The sequence below is a fragment of the Thamnophis sirtalis genome, unplaced genomic scaffold (assembly GCF_051295495.1).
Source record: "Thamnophis sirtalis isolate CommonGarterSnake01/CBP01778 unplaced genomic scaffold, rThaSir2_p1.2 scaffold_1, whole genome shotgun sequence".
Classification (NCBI taxonomy): domain Eukaryota; kingdom Metazoa; phylum Chordata; class Lepidosauria; order Squamata; family Natricidae; genus Thamnophis; species Thamnophis sirtalis.
The window spans coordinates 27,544,129-27,561,973 of NW_028261381.1; the positions used below are offsets into that span (position 1 = coordinate 27,544,129).

General features: G+C 36.8%; 1 protein-coding gene across 3 annotated transcripts in view; it reads left to right on the forward strand.

Moving 5' to 3' along the window:
- Window positions 1-16,915, forward strand: part of LOC106551485 (sodium channel protein type 3 subunit alpha) — a 90,722-nt gene extending 73,807 nt beyond the window's left edge. For 2 of the 3 annotated variants that reach the window (XM_087717666.1, XM_087712160.1), the window contains exons 20-28: window positions 982-1,136; window positions 1,456-1,629; window positions 4,574-4,696; window positions 6,133-6,414; window positions 9,074-9,127; window positions 9,894-10,031; window positions 12,485-12,589; window positions 12,901-13,171; window positions 13,990-16,915. In XM_087717666.1, the coding sequence (XP_087573792.1) occupies window positions 982-1,136; window positions 1,456-1,629; window positions 4,574-4,696; window positions 6,133-6,414; window positions 9,074-9,127; window positions 9,894-10,031; window positions 12,485-12,589; window positions 12,901-13,171; window positions 13,990-15,182 (2,495 nt within the window). In that variant the 3' untranslated portion in view covers window positions 15,183-16,915. 3 annotated transcript variants of the gene reach the window in all.
- The last annotated feature ends 930 nt before the right edge of the window (window positions 16,916-17,845 follow it).

Consider the following 17,845-nt stretch of genomic DNA (forward strand, 5'->3'; position numbering starts at 1 on the left):
ACAGGCTGTACCTTAACAGAACACATGCCCCAAGGGGTGTTAGGGGTGTCTTACACCCACAGTTTTTGTTTCCAGTGCAGCAGCTATGGGATGGTTTTCTCTTTGTTTCCAGAAAGTCAGAGACCCAGAGACCCAGGGTGCAATATTAATTTGAGCATCCTTCCTTCTCCAAATGCTTTTCTCATTGTGTCCTGTATCAGTAATTTAACTCTCCTCTTTTTAAACTTTTAAATTCAGTGGTTCATTGGACAGGAATGTTAGTACTAATTACTACCTTGACTTACAATACTTCATTTAGTGACCGTTCAAAGTTAGACTGAAAAAAGTGGCTTATGCTCATTTTTCACACTCAAGACTGTTGCAGCATCCCCAGGGTCATGTGATCAGAATTCGGACGTTTGGCAACTGACTCATATTTATGACAGTGGCAGCGTACCCTGGTCATGTGCAACCTTCCGACAAGCAAAGTCGATGGGGAAACCAGGTTCACTCAACAACTGTGTTGCCAACTTAACAACTTCAGCCATTCACTTAATAACTATGGCAAGAAAAATTGTCAAACTCACTTAATTAATGTCTCGCTTAGCAACCTACATTTTGGGCTCAGTTGTGGTTATAAGTTGAGGACTACCTGTATACCAAAATGTTAAAATAAGCCTTAAATAAGAGTTTTAACAGATGAGATTTTGGCTTTAAAAGTCTGGAATGAAAAAGTCTTCCAGTCTTCTGAAAGGACATGGTTTCTTTAAATCCTGGCTAACATAGGAATAACTCCAGGTTCGGAAAATTTATACATTATATGAATTCCATCATTTACTTAATACTTCTGGAAATGTTGATATACCTATTCAGGTTATGCTAACTTCAGAGGGATATTACAAGGTTAAATACCGTGTATAAAAGTTATACTCTTTGGAGAAAAGACAGGGTTTTTTTTAAAAAAAGTATCTGTCAGTAACATTTTTACTATTGTTATAACAGGCTGCATCCAAAAGTTCCCATGTTGTCAAGTGAGTATAGAAGATGGCAAAGGAAAAATCTGGTGGAATTTTAGAAAAACCTGCTACTGCATTGTTGAGCATAACTGGTTTGAAACATTCATTGTATTTATGATTCTCCTCAGCAGTGGTGCTCTGGTAAGAAAAAAAAAAGAAAACTAAATATTATTCTCAAAATATTAATGGTATCAATGTTTTTAGAAAAGAACCTGACAAGATTTTATTTGGTGCATAGACTGTATTTTCAGATCTGAAAGCTTTAGTTAATTAATAAAACCATGGAAAGACAATTGAGATTTTTATGTTAAAAAAGAAAGTGAAAGAGAAGATTAGAAAAATAAACACTTTGCGGCTTGCTATTTTTTTAATGTGTTATTGGGAAATGGTTTTTTTTTTGCCTTTTCCTCCATTTTAAAATATGGTTGGTGAATGATGAAAGCAACACATTTCTTTTCAGGCCTTTGAAGATATATATATTGAACAGCGTAAGACTATCAAGACAATGCTGGAATATTCAGACAAAGTCTTCACATACATTTTCATTCTAGAAATGCTTTTGAAATGGGTGGCCTATGGCTTCCAGATTTATTTCACAAATGCCTGGTGTTGGCTGGATTTTTTAATTGTTGATGTAAGTATTGAAAAATCATAGTTTGCTTTGTAGATATATTATCTAGCATCTTTTTGCTAAGAATACCCTGCTAAGCTAAAAAGAACTGAAATGGAACACTGGTGTTCCATTAATAAAAGGTTATTCTGGAAATACTATTAGCATTCTAATTAGCATAAAGCAAATTTTTGGAACAAGGAGTTGATCATAATTTTCTCATAATTTTAATTCATATATACATATTGGTGCATTTAAAAAATATTATAGCCTTCTAACTTGTCTAGATGTCCTCTTCAACATGATGCCCCTCTAAATGATATTCAATTTCAGCAATTGAAAGGCACCACGCTGAAGGAGAATGATCTGGACAGTAAATATCTATCTGGATCAGTGGTGGGTTTCCATTTTTTTAAACTATCGGTTTGCTCGTGTGTATGCAACCACTACCGGTTCGCCCGATCCGGGCCAAACTGGCAGAAATCCTCCTTTGATCTGGATCTACATGAACACTGTACTGTAATGTGGTTGTTTAATTTTTGTTTTGATTTATAGTCATATTTCTGGCTTGGTATTAAGTGTGAATGAGACCACTATAGCTTATTTAAGAAAGTATGGCTAAAAGTTCAGTACGTGAATCCAAACACTCTATTAGAGAACAATTACATCCTCGGCTTTTCTACTGCTTCTCTTTTTTTGTTTTTCTTTTTGATATTGACTGCTCAAGGACTTTAAATGTGAAGCATTAGACAGCCTTCTATTCTTTGTCACTTATATAATTTCATATGACAGATTTTTGCAACTTGTAACATGCCAATTCCTTATTTCAGCCCTCTTAAGACACAATAAAAACTTGCAAAAATACAAAATTGTAAAAAATAAAAATAATTATATACATTTTAGTGTGTACAGCTAGTCCTCAACTTACAGCTGTTCATTTAAGTTACTTCGACACTGGGAAAAGTGACTTATGATCAGTTTTCACACTTAGACCTAATGGTAATGTTATCAAAATTAGGCACTTGGCAACTGACTCATTTCTGATGGTTTCTGTGTCCTGGGATCACATGATCCCCTTTTGCAACCTTCTGACAAGCAAAGTCATTGGAGAAGCCAAATTCACTTAACAACAGTGCAACTACTTTAACAACTACAGGGATTCACTTAACATGGATGGCAAGAAAGGTCATAAAATGGGGCAAACTCGCTTAACAAATGTTGCAGTTAGCAGCAGAAATTTTGGGCTCAATTGTCGAGAACTACCTGTATATAAAATCACTGCAACAATTTTAAAAGATTTTAAAGGCTGAGCCAAAATTATATCCATAAAAGTAAGCCTAAAAATTGTTTTTAATAAAAGTTGTATGAAGCACATGAAAACCAACACAAACTAATAAAGAGAAAGGGGGAAAGGGAATGGAAGGAAAGGAAAGGTATCTGATTACCATTGGAGCAAATATAAATACAATTAACAGAATCATCTCATTCTATGATTCCCCAAAAAGCTCTTTTTCTATTAGCCCTTTTTCTAGTAAGCCATTCTGGAGAAATCAATAACGGTGATCCTGGTTACACCTTGTCCTAGAATATAGCTACCAGGTCTTCCTGTGCTTTCAGAATGCCATAAGGCTAATGTGTGAGAAATCATAGCTGTGCTTGATTCAGCCTTACCACGATGAAAGTGATATGTTGTTTGAGATAACATACTCTGATGTGTTTACACATGCTGTCAAGATGGGATGTTGATACATAGCTGAATTAATTGACAGGCAATGCCAATTATATTAACTCTTTGAAAGACATGGAGAGGCCCAAACTGCTTCCAATCAGTGACAGCTGTAGAAAAAATTAAAACACAGAAACATCAAATAGACTTACAAAAAAAAAAAAGAATAAGGAATAACAACACGAATGCTTTCAGAATAAAAAATAATAGCAGGTGTCTCAGTTTGCAGAATCCCTTTTAGCTTGTAAGGTTGACTGAAGAAATAATTAACTGGGCCTGTTGAATTAAGCCATAATGCTAAGCCTTTGTCATTCTGAGAAATGTCACCCTGAGAGTTCTGAGTGTCCCAGTTTTTCTTTCTCAACCTACCCGAAGTATGTGCTTGATTTGAAAAACAGCCATGACTTCAAAAAAGAGTCTAAATCGTGAATTTTAAAAGATAAGCTTAGTTGTCATCCTGAAATAGTCTTATTAGTTTGGAAGATAAATACCATCTACTTTCCTCCCTACTTTCCATTTTGCATGAGAATGTTCTTCTCCTCATGTTGGGTAACTAACATTAAATTAGTAGTAACAATATTTAAATTTAATATTTCCTCTCAGTTTTATATCTCCCCCCCCCCAATGCTACTTTCTTGTTTTCTATCTCATTCTGTGGCAAAAGAAAAGTGAACTCAAGGAAATAAATATTTTTTATTTTAATTATCCAAGAAGAAACCCACAGTTTTTAAAGAAATATGTGGAAATCTGACATTCCTGCCTCTCTGTTTAAAAGTTCTTTATGCCTCCTTTTGGAATTTATTTTAAGAATGGATTTACTAGATTAAAAATTGGTGAAAGGTGTGTGTAAATGCATGTAAAGAATCACACATACATATATACATATGCATTTGCATATACACACACACACACACACACACACACACACACACACACACACACACATATATATATATATATATAAAGTACACTTTAAATTCACTTTAAGTCAGATCTGTTCTGAAGGCAAGCATCTAAGTGTATGAAAGCGGGTGCTTATCAAGCACATATACAGAATAAAAAACACTTAAAGAGTCTGACTTGAAGAAACATAATCTATGGGAATTTCATTTTAGTTTTGTGTCCTTAGCCCATCCATTCCAGGCAACATAAAAGCCCAGTTGGAGCCTGTAGAATCTCACTCAAAATATGTTATATGAATATCTGAACTTACTTTCTTCTCTTTTTTTTCTTTTGTTCCAGGTTTCATTGGTCAGTTTAGTAGCCAATGCACTAGGCTATTCTGAATTAGGAGCCATTAAATCACTTCGAACACTAAGAGCATTGAGGCCTTTAAGAGCTCTGTCACGTTTTGAAGGAATGAGGGTGAGACATTAAGAAACAAACCTTAAATTAATATTTTCTGTCTCTGCAATATAAGCAGTGATGTATCAGAGCAGAAATGTTGAGCTTTTTTCATTGCTATTTCATGCCTTGGTCATAAGCACTTCCAAAATATTTTTAAAAAATCTTTCTACCACCTTCTTTGAGATATCCCCCATAAATTGTTTAAGCCATTTTAGTGCTTCCGTGATTAACATTATGTTGTGTTTCAAGTATTAGGACATTCTTCAGGTGTTAGGGATATATGTACAATGTATGTGGACATTAGTATAGATAGCTACAATACATGTATTTTGAATCACAAACATGTATTTTTAAAAACTATCAAGATATTTATGTTGTATATTCAGAAAATTAAAATTTTGAAGTTTTGATTATCCAAGCCAAGAAATATTGAAATCTAAAAGAAATATCCGTTGAGGGATTCCACCCTAGCCTAAAGACTAGTAGATCAGACAAATCTTTAAGTTCCTCTGGAACTCCTTTGGATAGAAGTTACCCAGATCTCAGGAAACCTGATTCCAGAGAGCAGGTACTCAATAGAGAAGGTGCACTTCCTGGTCTCCATAGATAACACCATTTGATCAAAGGAACCCAAAGCATGCATACCAAGTCAATATCATTATGTGACATCAGCCAGGCAGACACATAATAGACAGGTGGTCCCTCAAATAACTAGACCCTGTGCTATGCATGCCTTTGTAGGCCAATCAGATCCAGAAGCAAAGTGGAGCACTTGAAGTTTCCAAGTGGTTTTTAAAAGACCAGAGCACATTATACTAGTCAAGCTATAAGGTGACTAGTGCATATGTGACTGTTTCGAGGGCCCTCTGATCCAGGAAAGGATGCAACTGTGCACCAGATGGACCTGTGCAAGGACTTCCTGATCACAGTTGCTGCCTGCTTTTGAACAGAAGCTATGAGTCTATGAAGACTCCATGATTGGTTGCATTTAAACAAATGGTCATTCATCTCTCCCTAAATTGTTAGTTTGAGCTACATTGATTGTTATCTTTTTTTTTGTCTCTTTATTGATTTCTTGAAGTCTGTGGCTTCATATATTTTGCATATTTATGTTCTTGTTCCATTACTTATCAGACATATACCTGTACGTACTTTTTACCAGTTATGTTCTTGGTATGTAACCTTTTTCTTTCTTTCTTTTTTTTCCTCAGTGCACGCAAATGTTATGATTCCATCTTACCAGGTTTTTGTTTTTGTTTTTACCTTCTGTAGCGTTTAGTTACCGTTTTGCCTTTTTGGGGGGGGGGGGATTTTAGCTTTCCTACTTTGACATGTGTATTATTTTTTTCCATACAGTTTCTGAATATAAACAGCTTCACTTGCAAAAAATAATAATAATCTAGGCCTTCTTTCCCTCCCCCTCCCTTTTTCCCCCTCTTCAATATGTACCCTAGGTGGTTGTTAATGCCCTTGTTGGAGCAATTCCCTCCATTATGAATGTGCTTCTGGTTTGTCTCATATTTTGGCTGATCTTTAGTATTATGGGTGTGAATCTCTTTGCTGGCAAATTCTACCATTGCGTTAATACCACAACGGGTGAAATGTTCAACATCAGTGATGTCAACAATAAAACTGAATGTGATGAGCTAATACACAACAATCAGCAAGCCCGATGGAAAAACGTGAAAGTTAACTTTGATAACGTTGGGGCTGGTTATCTTGCTCTGCTTCAAGTTGTAAGTACATTTTTTTCTCCCCAAGTACCTATAAGAATAACCATGAAAATCATCTAAGTTCATTACTTTCACTCTAAAGCTCCACTTAGGTTCCAGTGATACTTGCTTGAATCAAGCTCCAGGATCAAAAGAGTTGCCTTTGGTGAGATGGGTGACTATATGTAGTAAATTTAATAAATAAAAATAAATAAATGTAAGTGAAACTGTTGCATTGCTACTTTGTTGTTCCAGGTTCACACTGGAATTTCTATAAGTAAAAAGAATTCCTGATTTAACTATGATAACACTGTTTGATGATGTTCTCTAGATGCCACTCCATTAGATATAAGGCTTATTATAACAAAGGAGAAGTATTATAGTGGTTGTCAATCTAGTGAAATTCTCTTCCTGGAGAGTTTGCTCATAGAAGTTAAAGGCCAGGTTATAGAGGCGGGTGAATCAAAAGGAGTACTTATTTTCCTGAAAATAAGACAGGGTCTTATTTTCTTTTGACCCCCCAAAATAAGTGCTTGGATTTATTTTTGGGGAAGTCTTATTATTTTTGAGGTACAGGTGCGTGGTCACCTCATGGCTGCTGCTGTGTTGCAATATTTTTGGAGAAGGCTTATTTTCAGGGGAGGGCTTATTTTAGCGCATGCTCTCAAAAGCCCGATTGGGCTTATTATCTGGGGAGGTCTTATTTTGGGGGGAACAGGGTAGAGTGATATGTGGTAAGCCATTTTTTGAAATGATACAGTTCCATGTCAATATTGCAAGTATCCTTAGTGACTCCCACAGGAAATGCAACAATGAGAAAATTCCAGTGAATTATGTTGGTGGGATCCATATGTCTTGCCTACGATTATTAGCAAACTCCACTGATAAGGTGATCCTGGGCTGCTGTGTAGCGACAATATTCTCTTTCTACAGGCAAAGACTTAATGAAAAATGGAGTTAATACAATAGGATTGGAAATGTCCAATCCTTGGTCTTGCTTGCACAAAATTAATTTATCACTAAGAAGAGATTGAGATCAGATACACAGAATAAAGATTCATCGGTATTACCATTTATTTGGGGATCCAGACACACTTCTCCTCTCCAAAAAATATTCCGTTATGCAGAATATTACTATGGCTAGCCTGATAGTTCTTCCGGTTGAAGTGAAGAGTGTTATTAATTTTATTCTCACAACTACAATACCTTTTTAGAGAGGTTAGGCAAAAAGAAAATAGTTGTCTCAAAGTTATCCACTCTGAGCTTTGTGGCTGAGAGAGACTTGGTTTCCCTGTCCAGATTCACTAATTCCATCACTACATCACAAATATATTCAGTAAAATATAATAAACACATCAATAGCGAATAGTAAGTCCACTAGTACAGGTGCATCAATTCTTGTTAGCCAAGCACAGGAAGTAAATGCACCTTTGAGGGCATCTTTTAATTTCCCTTTGTGTTAGTTCCAGTCCAGTATTATTCTATCAGTTCACATCTTCTTCTGTAACATATCAGAATGCAAAACGAGGCTGTATTGACTCAGTTCGTCTATTAAATAAGTATAAATCCTTCCATTTCCCCACTATCCTGCCAGAGCTGAAGAAGCTTCTTGGATGAGAATCAAAACGTCTTCAAGAGAAAACCAGAAAGTCCAGTTGACTTCTGAAAAAAGCGCCTTAGGGGCAACCATGACCTGGATGACTGAGTATCTCCATAGACACTCCTCTATTAAATGTTTACACCAATATTTCCGGCATTTATGCAGCAGAAATAGAGTCACTACGTTTAATGCTTTGTTTATTGGATTTAGATTTCAGAATTCCAGGTGGGCTGCAGAAATCCATATGGCCACTAGAGAGCAGCATAGAAATCCAGAAACCCCTAACTTTTTGCTACCACTCAAGTCCAATCTGGATTGTTGCAGTTTACATTCGACAATCTTGCACATTGTGAGATGTGCACATAAGTGGGGAAAATGTTTTACTTCTGGAACAAATCATTCTGATGAATCTGTTGAATCATTGAATTCATCTGCTGAATTCATCCAGATGAATTGTGGATCCACAAAACCCAAATGTTTTGGTTGTTCCAGGCTTCAAAATGAAATCTGGGGTTGATGAAGAGGACACCTGTTTCTGCCCTCCTTCCATCAGCAGTTCCCTGTGCAACATATTTATTGGCCCTTCCATCATTTTCCCAGCAGTCTCCTTCACTCTGTCCTGTCAGCTGCCTCCAATGGGCACAGTATATTATATCTAGTGTATTATATCCCATCATCTTGGTAGTCCCTGCTCTTCCTAGCATCTTCTTATTTTCCCTTCAGCCACTGTCAACGTCCCAGCGTGTATATTCCACAGAAGTGCCCACCAGCAGCTACTTCTGCCAGTGTTCTCATGCAACATATTCTACCAACCTTGTCTATTCACCTTTGCAGTGTTTTTCTTCTTATAGCTGCCAGTATCTTTGGCTTTACCTACAATAGTTCCCCCTACCTTTGCACGTCTGCCCTGAATAAAACATTCACATTTTGAATCAGGTATTAAACACTTTGCACATCCCTAATATTTCCCCATGACTAAGTTACATTCCAACACGACTTTTTAAAGTAGGATTTAAAATCTGTTGCATATTTATGTCTCTTTCACTCTTTCACTGAACTTTCACTCATTTTGATTCTGTTTAGGCTACTTTTAAAGGGTGGATGGATATTATGTATGCGGCTGTTGATTCACGGGATGTAAGTAGCATTTCATATTCTATTAAACACAGAGAAAGGTTTCTGGTTCATAACTATATGTTGTATTTTATAATCCATAGTTTTTCCTCTGCTAAAAATTATATTTGTTTAATAAAAATGCTTAAAGCATTTCTCAGTTCCTGTAATTGAGAAAAGGTTTCACAGGAATGATGAACTGAAAGACATTTTCATTTCATAGCTTGGTTCCAGTTTTGTCCTCCTACAGATGAAAAAGTTTCTGCCACCTGTGGAAGTTTTCAATAAAACATTTCAACAATGGAATGAGATGAGAAGTGATCTCTGCTGATTTCCCCTTCTCCCTACTTTGGCCCCATCACCTCTGGAAATTTGGGAAAATTAGGAGGGCCTTCAGAATTCCCAAAGATAGGATGCTATAGAGCAGTGTTTCTCAACCTTGACAACTTGAAGTCCTGTGGACTTCAACTCCCAGAATCCCCCAGCCAGCATAGCTGGCTGGGGAATTCTGGGAGTTGAAGTCCACAGGACTTCAAGTTGCCAAGGTTGAGAAACACTGCTATAGAGTGTAGCAGGAAGAATAGGACTATGTGAAACATGGCAGGTTCCTTGTAATCTGAGTACATTGATTATGGGACAATTTCTGATTGATCAAAGTCTACTTTCACAGCATGGATAGAAACAGGAATAGATTCCTAATTTATACTGAATTGTTGTGTTACAAAATAATTTGATTACTGCCTGCCTTAAGTGATTGTACTAAGATACTGTATTGTTTTATGCCTTGTAGGTAGAAGAACAACCCTATTATGAGGATAACCTATATATGTATCTTTACTTTGTTATCTTCATCATCTTTGGATCATTTTTTACCTTAAACCTCTTCATTGGTGTCATCATAGATAATTTCAATCAGCAAAAGAAGAAGATAAGTATTTAAAATGTTTGCTGTATACTCTGGAAATAAAATTTACAATTTAAAAAAACCCATAAGAACCCCCCTTAAACTATTAGAACAATATACATTTAAATATTTATATAAATACTACTACCTTGTCATCCTGAGTTTCCAGTAGGTTTTTTTGCCAGCTACAATAATCTCACCATTATTAGGGTTTTTTTTTAACCTATAATCCTCCTTCCCAACCACAACTTCACTTTCAGTGCAGGAACCAATATGAAGGTAAAGAAATTAAATGTTTTTTATGTACTGGTTGACAAAACAGAAAATAAAAATTAAGGAAGTAAGAGTAGATAAAACTCATTTCTTCTAAAATATGTTATTATATTACAGCTTTTCACTGGGGTCCCCTGAGCATGATTACAACCCAACAACTTAAGTTGAGAAAGTATAGTTTGTTCAAAGTTGTAGTTTTATGAGTGATTGGGGGAGGGGGGGAGGTCCAGGACTTTATAATTCAGTGCAACATGTGATCTAGTCTTGATGTCCTTTACAACAATTGCCTGTTTGTATTTGGAATATTAATTTCATAGGAGGAGAGGAGATGTAGTTATTTCATAAGCATATTTTTTTTTTCAAAAGGATGATCAGGATGAGTAATAGCATAAAACCAAAAGAAAAAGGGGATCAACAAATCAAAGCATAGTGAACCAGACATATAAATGATTGAATCACAGAAAACACTAAAAGGAAGTGAATTCTAATTCCCTTTCTAAAGGCAGATGGAGAAGAGGGGCTGAAGACAACTTCTAAGAGTAGGCATTTGATAACTAGGAACTGATGCATGGCAAGACCCTATTCCACCCACACAAGGGGAGGTGAGAGTTTTAAATAAGGGTATCCATAAAAGGCATCTCCTGCAGATCTTAATATTCAAACAAGTTCATAACAAGAAAGGTTCCTAACTGATCATTAGGACCTAAACCATCCAGCATATTAAAAATTAAACTCTTCTGTGTTGAATTCTGCCCATAGGATAGCCGAAACTAATGCAGTTCTTTTAGCATAAACATAATATGTTCCTGGAATTTGACATAGTTTAACAATAAAGGAGCTGTATTTTACATTAATTGCTTTGGGACACTGTTCAAAGATTATTTCGCACACAGCATATTGCAGTACTCTAAACACAACCAAGACATCAATAATTGTGCCTGTATTTAAGCTTTACAGAAAGTTGCTGCTTGCTACAGCAGGCATAATTCTGCAAATGTGCTTTTTGGCACTAGAGGATACAAAGACAAATGTGGAGAAAGACTTTCCTAGATTATAAGCCTGGTCTTTCAGGAAGAGTTTAGCCAATCCTGCTTTAACTTCTTAAATTTATTCTCTAACAGTCTATATTTATAAATATTCCCTGGACAGCTAACAAAACTATACTTCAGAAACTAAAACAATGAAAGCATTGCACACATTCTATTAAAATGATCTAGCACAGTGGTTCTCAACCTGTGGGTCGGGACCCCTTTGGGGGTCAAACGACCCTTTCACAGAGGTCGCCTAAGACCATCAGAAAACACCTATTTTTGAAAGAATACAGGAAACATAAAATAATTTTATGGTTGGGGGTCACCACAACATGAGGAATTGTATTAAAGGGTCGCGGCATTAGGAAGGTTGAGACCCACTGATCTAGCAGCAAAACTAGAGAAAAGAGAAACCTTTAATTGTTCTTCCTCTTTCTACTAAGAGCGGTGGTGGCACAGTGGTTAGAATGCAGTACTGCAGGCTACTTCTGCTGACTGCCAGCAGTTCGACAGTTTGAATCTCACTGGTTCAAGGTTAGAAGCCTTTCATCCCTCCGAGCAGAGGTGGGTTGCTCCTGGTTCAGCCCGGATCGGGCGAACCAGTAGTGGCAGCAGTGGGGGGCCCACCTGCCTGGATGCTTCTGCACATGTGCAGAAGCAGTGCACGCACGCATGAGCGAAACAATAGTAAAAAAAATGGAAACCCACCACTGCTTCCGAGGTTGGTAAATTGAGGACCCATGTTGCTGGCTCTGTAAACCACTTAGAGAGGGTTGTGAAGCGATATATAAATCTAAGTGCTATTGCTAATACAAAATATAGAGAAACAAGAATGGTTATATATTCTTTGATCTCATAGCCAGAAAAGAAATCTTATCTTGTGACCCTACTGTCCATATTTTGAGGGGAAAGGTCAGATTTAAAAGTTATTCAGTGTATATGGTATTATACAGAAATAAATTCTTAAGACTCTTCCAGGTCTTAAACTTCAAACGCAATTCTTTTTATTTCGCCTAGAAATAAACTCAGGCCAGTGGATATGATATGATACTGAAATAATATGAAATTGTAATAACATATTATTATTATCAATGGATTAATATGTGTTTCTACATCATTACACACATCAGTCTGAAAACATGTTGTGTAACTAGATTTGATTTATTTCTTTACTTTGGAGGACAAGACATTTTTATGACAGAGGAACAGAAAAAATATTACAATGCAATGAAAAAGCTGGGTTCCAAAAAACCACAAAAGCCGATACCAAGACCAGGGGTAAGGATTTCTATTTTACATATTTTCTACTCTCAGATCACACTTTCTAACTCTTAACATCTTGTTTAAAATAATATTTCCTGTAATGATATGTGGACAATAAAATATCTGAAATTACAGCTTATCAAATAGTGGATTTTGTTTCAAGATTTGATTTTTTTTTTCTTTTGATTTAGACCACTTAGTATAATCATCAGTTCCCAAAAGGAGAGGGCATGAACATTAGTAAAACAAACAATGAAGGAAAAATAATCCAATACTAAAGAAAACTCTTTTTGCAATATTAATATTTTTTGTATTTGTTTTTACAGAATAAATTTCAAGGATTAGTCTTTGACTTTGTAACCAAACAAGCCTTTGACATCACTATCATGATTCTTATTTGCCTTAATATGGTCACCATGATGGTTGAAACAGATGACCAAAGTAAAGAAATGGAAATTATTTTATCCAGGATTAACTTGGTATTCATAATTCTTTTCACTGGAGAATGTGTACTCAAACTGATTTCACTTCGTCATTATTATTTTACCATTGGCTGGAATATTTTTGATTTTGTCGTTGTCATTCTCTCCATTGTAGGTAAGAACCACTTGTTTCCAAAAATACATAATGGCTAACCTCATTTACTAAATTGCATTAGATTTCTAATTCAGTAATAGGTTTGTAATCTGATTCAATAAAGTCATGTACCCTTTTTTTAGAGTCCTAGTTCAGTAATAGGATTGTTTTATATATATAATTCAAATAATAGTTAATAGTAATTGGCAAATAGAATTAAATATAAGCATGACGAAATGATATATTGAAAAACATAGAAAAATGCTAAACTTCAAATACGGGGCGGGTGGAGGGTTGGTCCTGCATGAGGCAATCTACATTAAGATTGGTTGCTGGAGGAGTTTCCCTTTTCTCCGCCTTCTGTGTGCTTTATATGCTGTACTGTGATTTACCTCATGATTTACCTCATGATGTAGTGGGGCGCCTGGCTATCTTGTTTACTGTAAACATAAATGTAAAATTATATAAAACTACAAGTTCATGTTAGCATCTCTGACTCCATTTGGATACTGGCTGTGCAATTCCCTGACAGAACCAAATAATTTTTACACATTTTCTTCTGTTTGCAAATTGATTGGTTTAGAATTTGCCTAAGACAATGAAGATTAACAGTCTTATTGTTTTTAACCGTTAAGTTTATTGCTTGTTAATTTTTTTCAACATACCAGCATCTAATCCATATGTTTCCTTTGGACTAATATAGCAGTTTACATTTAGGAATAATTTAAAACTATTTTAATTTGCATGTGTGCTTAATGCACAGGTTCTGCTTTTTAAAGTGATGAGAAATAATGGGTGCTATAGAAGTGTCACTTTTATTTATTTTTTTCCTTTTGCAGGAATGTTCCTCGCAGAGATTATTGAGAAATATTTTGTGTCCCCCACCTTGTTCCGAGTAATTCGACTTGCCCGGATAGGTCGAATCCTGCGTCTAATCAAGGGGGCAAAGGGGATCCGCACTCTGCTTTTTGCCTTGATGATGTCTCTCCCTGCCTTGTTCAACATTGGTCTCCTGCTTTTCCTGGTCATGTTCATCTACGCCATATTTGGAATGTCCAACTTTGCCTACGTGAAGAGAGAAGTTGGTATTGATGACTTGTTCAATTTTGAAACTTTTGGCAACAGCATGCTCTGCCTTTTCCAAATTACCACTTCTGCTGGCTGGGATGGCCTGCTAGCGCCCATCCTAAACAGCGGGCCTCCAGATTGTGACCCTGAGATAGACCATCCAGGTAGCTCAGTCAAGGGAGACTGTGGCAATCCTTCGGTTGGGATTTTCTTCTTTGTCAGCTACATTATCATCTCATTTTTAGTTGTAGTGAACATGTACATTGCTGTCATTTTGGAGAACTTCAGTGTGGCTACCGAAGAAAGTGCTGAACCTCTGAGCGAGGATGATTTTGAGATGTTCTATGAAGTCTGGGAAAAGTTCGATCCAGATGCATCCCAATTTATAGAATATAGTAAACTTTCCGATTTTGCTGCTTCATTGGATCCTCCTCTTCTGATTGCCAAACCAAACAATGTTCAGCTAATTTCAATGGACCTGCCCATGGTGAGTGGTGATAGAATCCACTGCCTTGACATCTTGTTTGCTTTTACAAAGCGTGTCTTGGGAGAAAGTGAAGAAATGGATTTACTCAGAGTGCAGATGGAAGACCGCTTCATGGCAGCCAATCCATCCAAAGTTTCATACGAACCAATCACCACCACATTAAAGCGAAAGCAGGAGGAGGTGTCCGCTACCATTATCCAGCGGGCTTTCAGGCATTTCCTCCTCAAACAGAAAGTTAAAAAAGTAACTTCTATGTATAATAAAGAAAAATGCAGAGATGGCGAGGTCCTACCCATCAAAGACGTGACCTCTGATAGGTTTAATGGGAATTCCAGTCCAGAGAAAACCAATGAGAGTTCCTCGACCACCTCTCCCCCTTCCTATGATAGTGTTACTAAGCCAAACAAAGAGAAATATGAAAAGGGCAAAACAGAGAGAGACTTTAAAGGGAAAGATATAAAAATTAGCAAAAAGTGAAAAACAATCATTTGTATTATTTGTTCTTCAACCTGTTTACAGCCTTTGAAGGGGATGTATTTGTCAGCAAAGCTCCACTGGAGAGTTATGCTAAACTGTCAGCATTTATAAATATAAAAACCTGTATATCTATGTATAGATATAGACATACAAAGATATGTCTCTATACAGATATGTACGCTCTCTTTCAAGGTTAGTGCCTATAACAAGACAGTGACCCCCCTAGTCACCGGACCTTAACTCTGGAAATGGAGTGGCAGCCTTCATTGCTCTAGCTGAAAAAGAGAAAAGGAACGACATTGCTGCTCAGCATAAAGTGGGCAAAGCTATCACGCGTTCAGCAAGTCACAAGACACTTAATTCAGTAAGTGTTCTCACTGTGTGTGTTCTTCAGCAGCCACATTTGCCATATTTTCGCATGTGCGCACGCGCACACGCACACACACACACACAAATACACATTATAGGTGAATTTATCATTTTTTTAAAAAAAAAAATCCGCAGGGTGTTTATATATGTGACTATTTTTGTAAATGGGGTTTCTGTTGTGGGAGGGAAGGGATAGAGGAAGTAGGACCAGGTGTTCCACTCTCTAATTCTCTATAACCTTCAGACAGGGGAAGCAATTTGCTCGAAGAGATGCTGCGCGCTCCTAGATTGTGTGTTGGAACCCTTGTGGCATCATCCAGTACAGGTTTTCACTGTTTGCTGTTTCAGCTTGGAGCAATTTTATACTTTCTGTTACGTGGCAACCTCTTAGCCCTACTATTTATACCAATTCCAAGTTGCATTATTTTTTATGCTGGTTACCAAATCAGAAAGGGTGCACATGCACATACTTATGTTTGTGTCTGTGTGTGCTAGCACACGTTGCACACACACACACACATACAAGGAGTATCTTAGTCCTAGGGATTTGTCTCAACCCAGTCCCTTTGCCTAAGATAGGATTATCTTTGCACTGAACAATCACTTAGGTCACAGGTTAATTCCTAATACATTGCAGCAGATGGGAACAAGGACTACACAAATGTCCTGTGTCGGAGCCGCCTGTTGATTCAAAGTCACAGTTAAAACGTTCAGAGGGAAAAAAATAGAGAAAGAAAATGCCCTGAAAGAATGGACAAAAAAATTAGGATTCTATTTTGTCTTAAAATACTGCGTAATCAGCTGCTCTCTGTATAGTATATGCCTACATTCTTTTTAAAAATAATACTGCTACAGGTATAAGTTGCAAAGACCTGTTTGTACATATTTGAGCCTACAGTTGTTCTGGACACAACATTATTTCTGCAAACATGTGCCCTAACAGGCCTAGCTTGCAAACTATTGACAAATCCTCGTACTCTGTGCCATTATAGATAATTTTGATGGAAGATGCTGAAGCTTGTGAATACTGCCATTGCTACCAGTGTACTGTGATCTTTCTACCAGTTACCTTTGCTTTCTATAGGAAGTGCTGAATGAAAACGGTTCCTCCTACCACTGAATTATATAGTTTGCAGTTATTGATCACTTTTCTTTTCTTTTTAGCTTTTTGAAATTTGAAGTGGCTACTCCATGGTGTAGACCAAGGCTATATATATGGAATAATGCAAGCTGTTTAACCTGTTGACAGTGCGATTAGCATATATAAATAATGTAAAAAAAAAAAGCAGTATTGATGTACCTAAACTACATCGGTGCTCTCTTTGTTTCCATGTTTTATTTTCGTTGTATTCATTTCAACTGAGCTCTCCACAGTGCTAAAAAGAAATAAAATAATTAATGACCATTTGTTCATTTCTTTGTCTAATGACACATTTCACATTGATGCCTCGGTATGAAGAAATCGTGCTCAAGCTAAGAGAGCTTATATGCTAGTGATTTATAACACTGCCATATCAGTGATGATAAATTACAGCGTTCTTGTCAGTGTTGCATGAATGACAGCAAAACCACTGATTTGAAAGTTCTAGTAAAGCTACTAACTGCCACTGTCAATTGGCAAATTTCACTTCATTCCTTTGATCATTTTAGTTCGTTCTTTTGTTGCTAGAGCAAAGGGGGCGCACTATACTCTTCATACTTCTAAAATGCTGCAGTGGGAAAAAATATGTGGTGTTCCCATTTATTTGATAAGATAACGAGCCAAATAAAGACAGAGTGGTTACATATGCAGCATGATCCTTTTAATGTCCCAGTTCAGGTAGTCCCTGACTTACAATAGTCCGTTTAGTGACTGTTCAAAGTTACTGAGGCAATGAAAAATGTGACTTATGGCTATTTTTCACACTTATGGCTGTTACAGCATCCCCATGGCCACATTATCAAAATTCAGACGCTTGGCCACTGACTCATATTTATGACGGTTGCAGTGTCCTGGGGTCATGTGATCACCTTTTGCAACTTTCTGACAAGCTAAGTCAATGGGGAAGCAGAGATTCACTTAGCAACCATGTTACTAACATAATAGTGATTTGCTTAACAGCTGTGGCAAGAAAGTTCGTAAAATGGTACAAAATGTAACAACTGTCTCGCTTAGCAACATACATTTTGGTCATAAGTCAAGGTGCAAGGTCTTGCACCTAGATGGGGAAGCACTTCCTCTGAAGGAGCAGGTCTAGAATTTGGAGTCCTTGTTGATTCATGCTGATAAGTGGAAGTCATAACCGGGAAGGTGG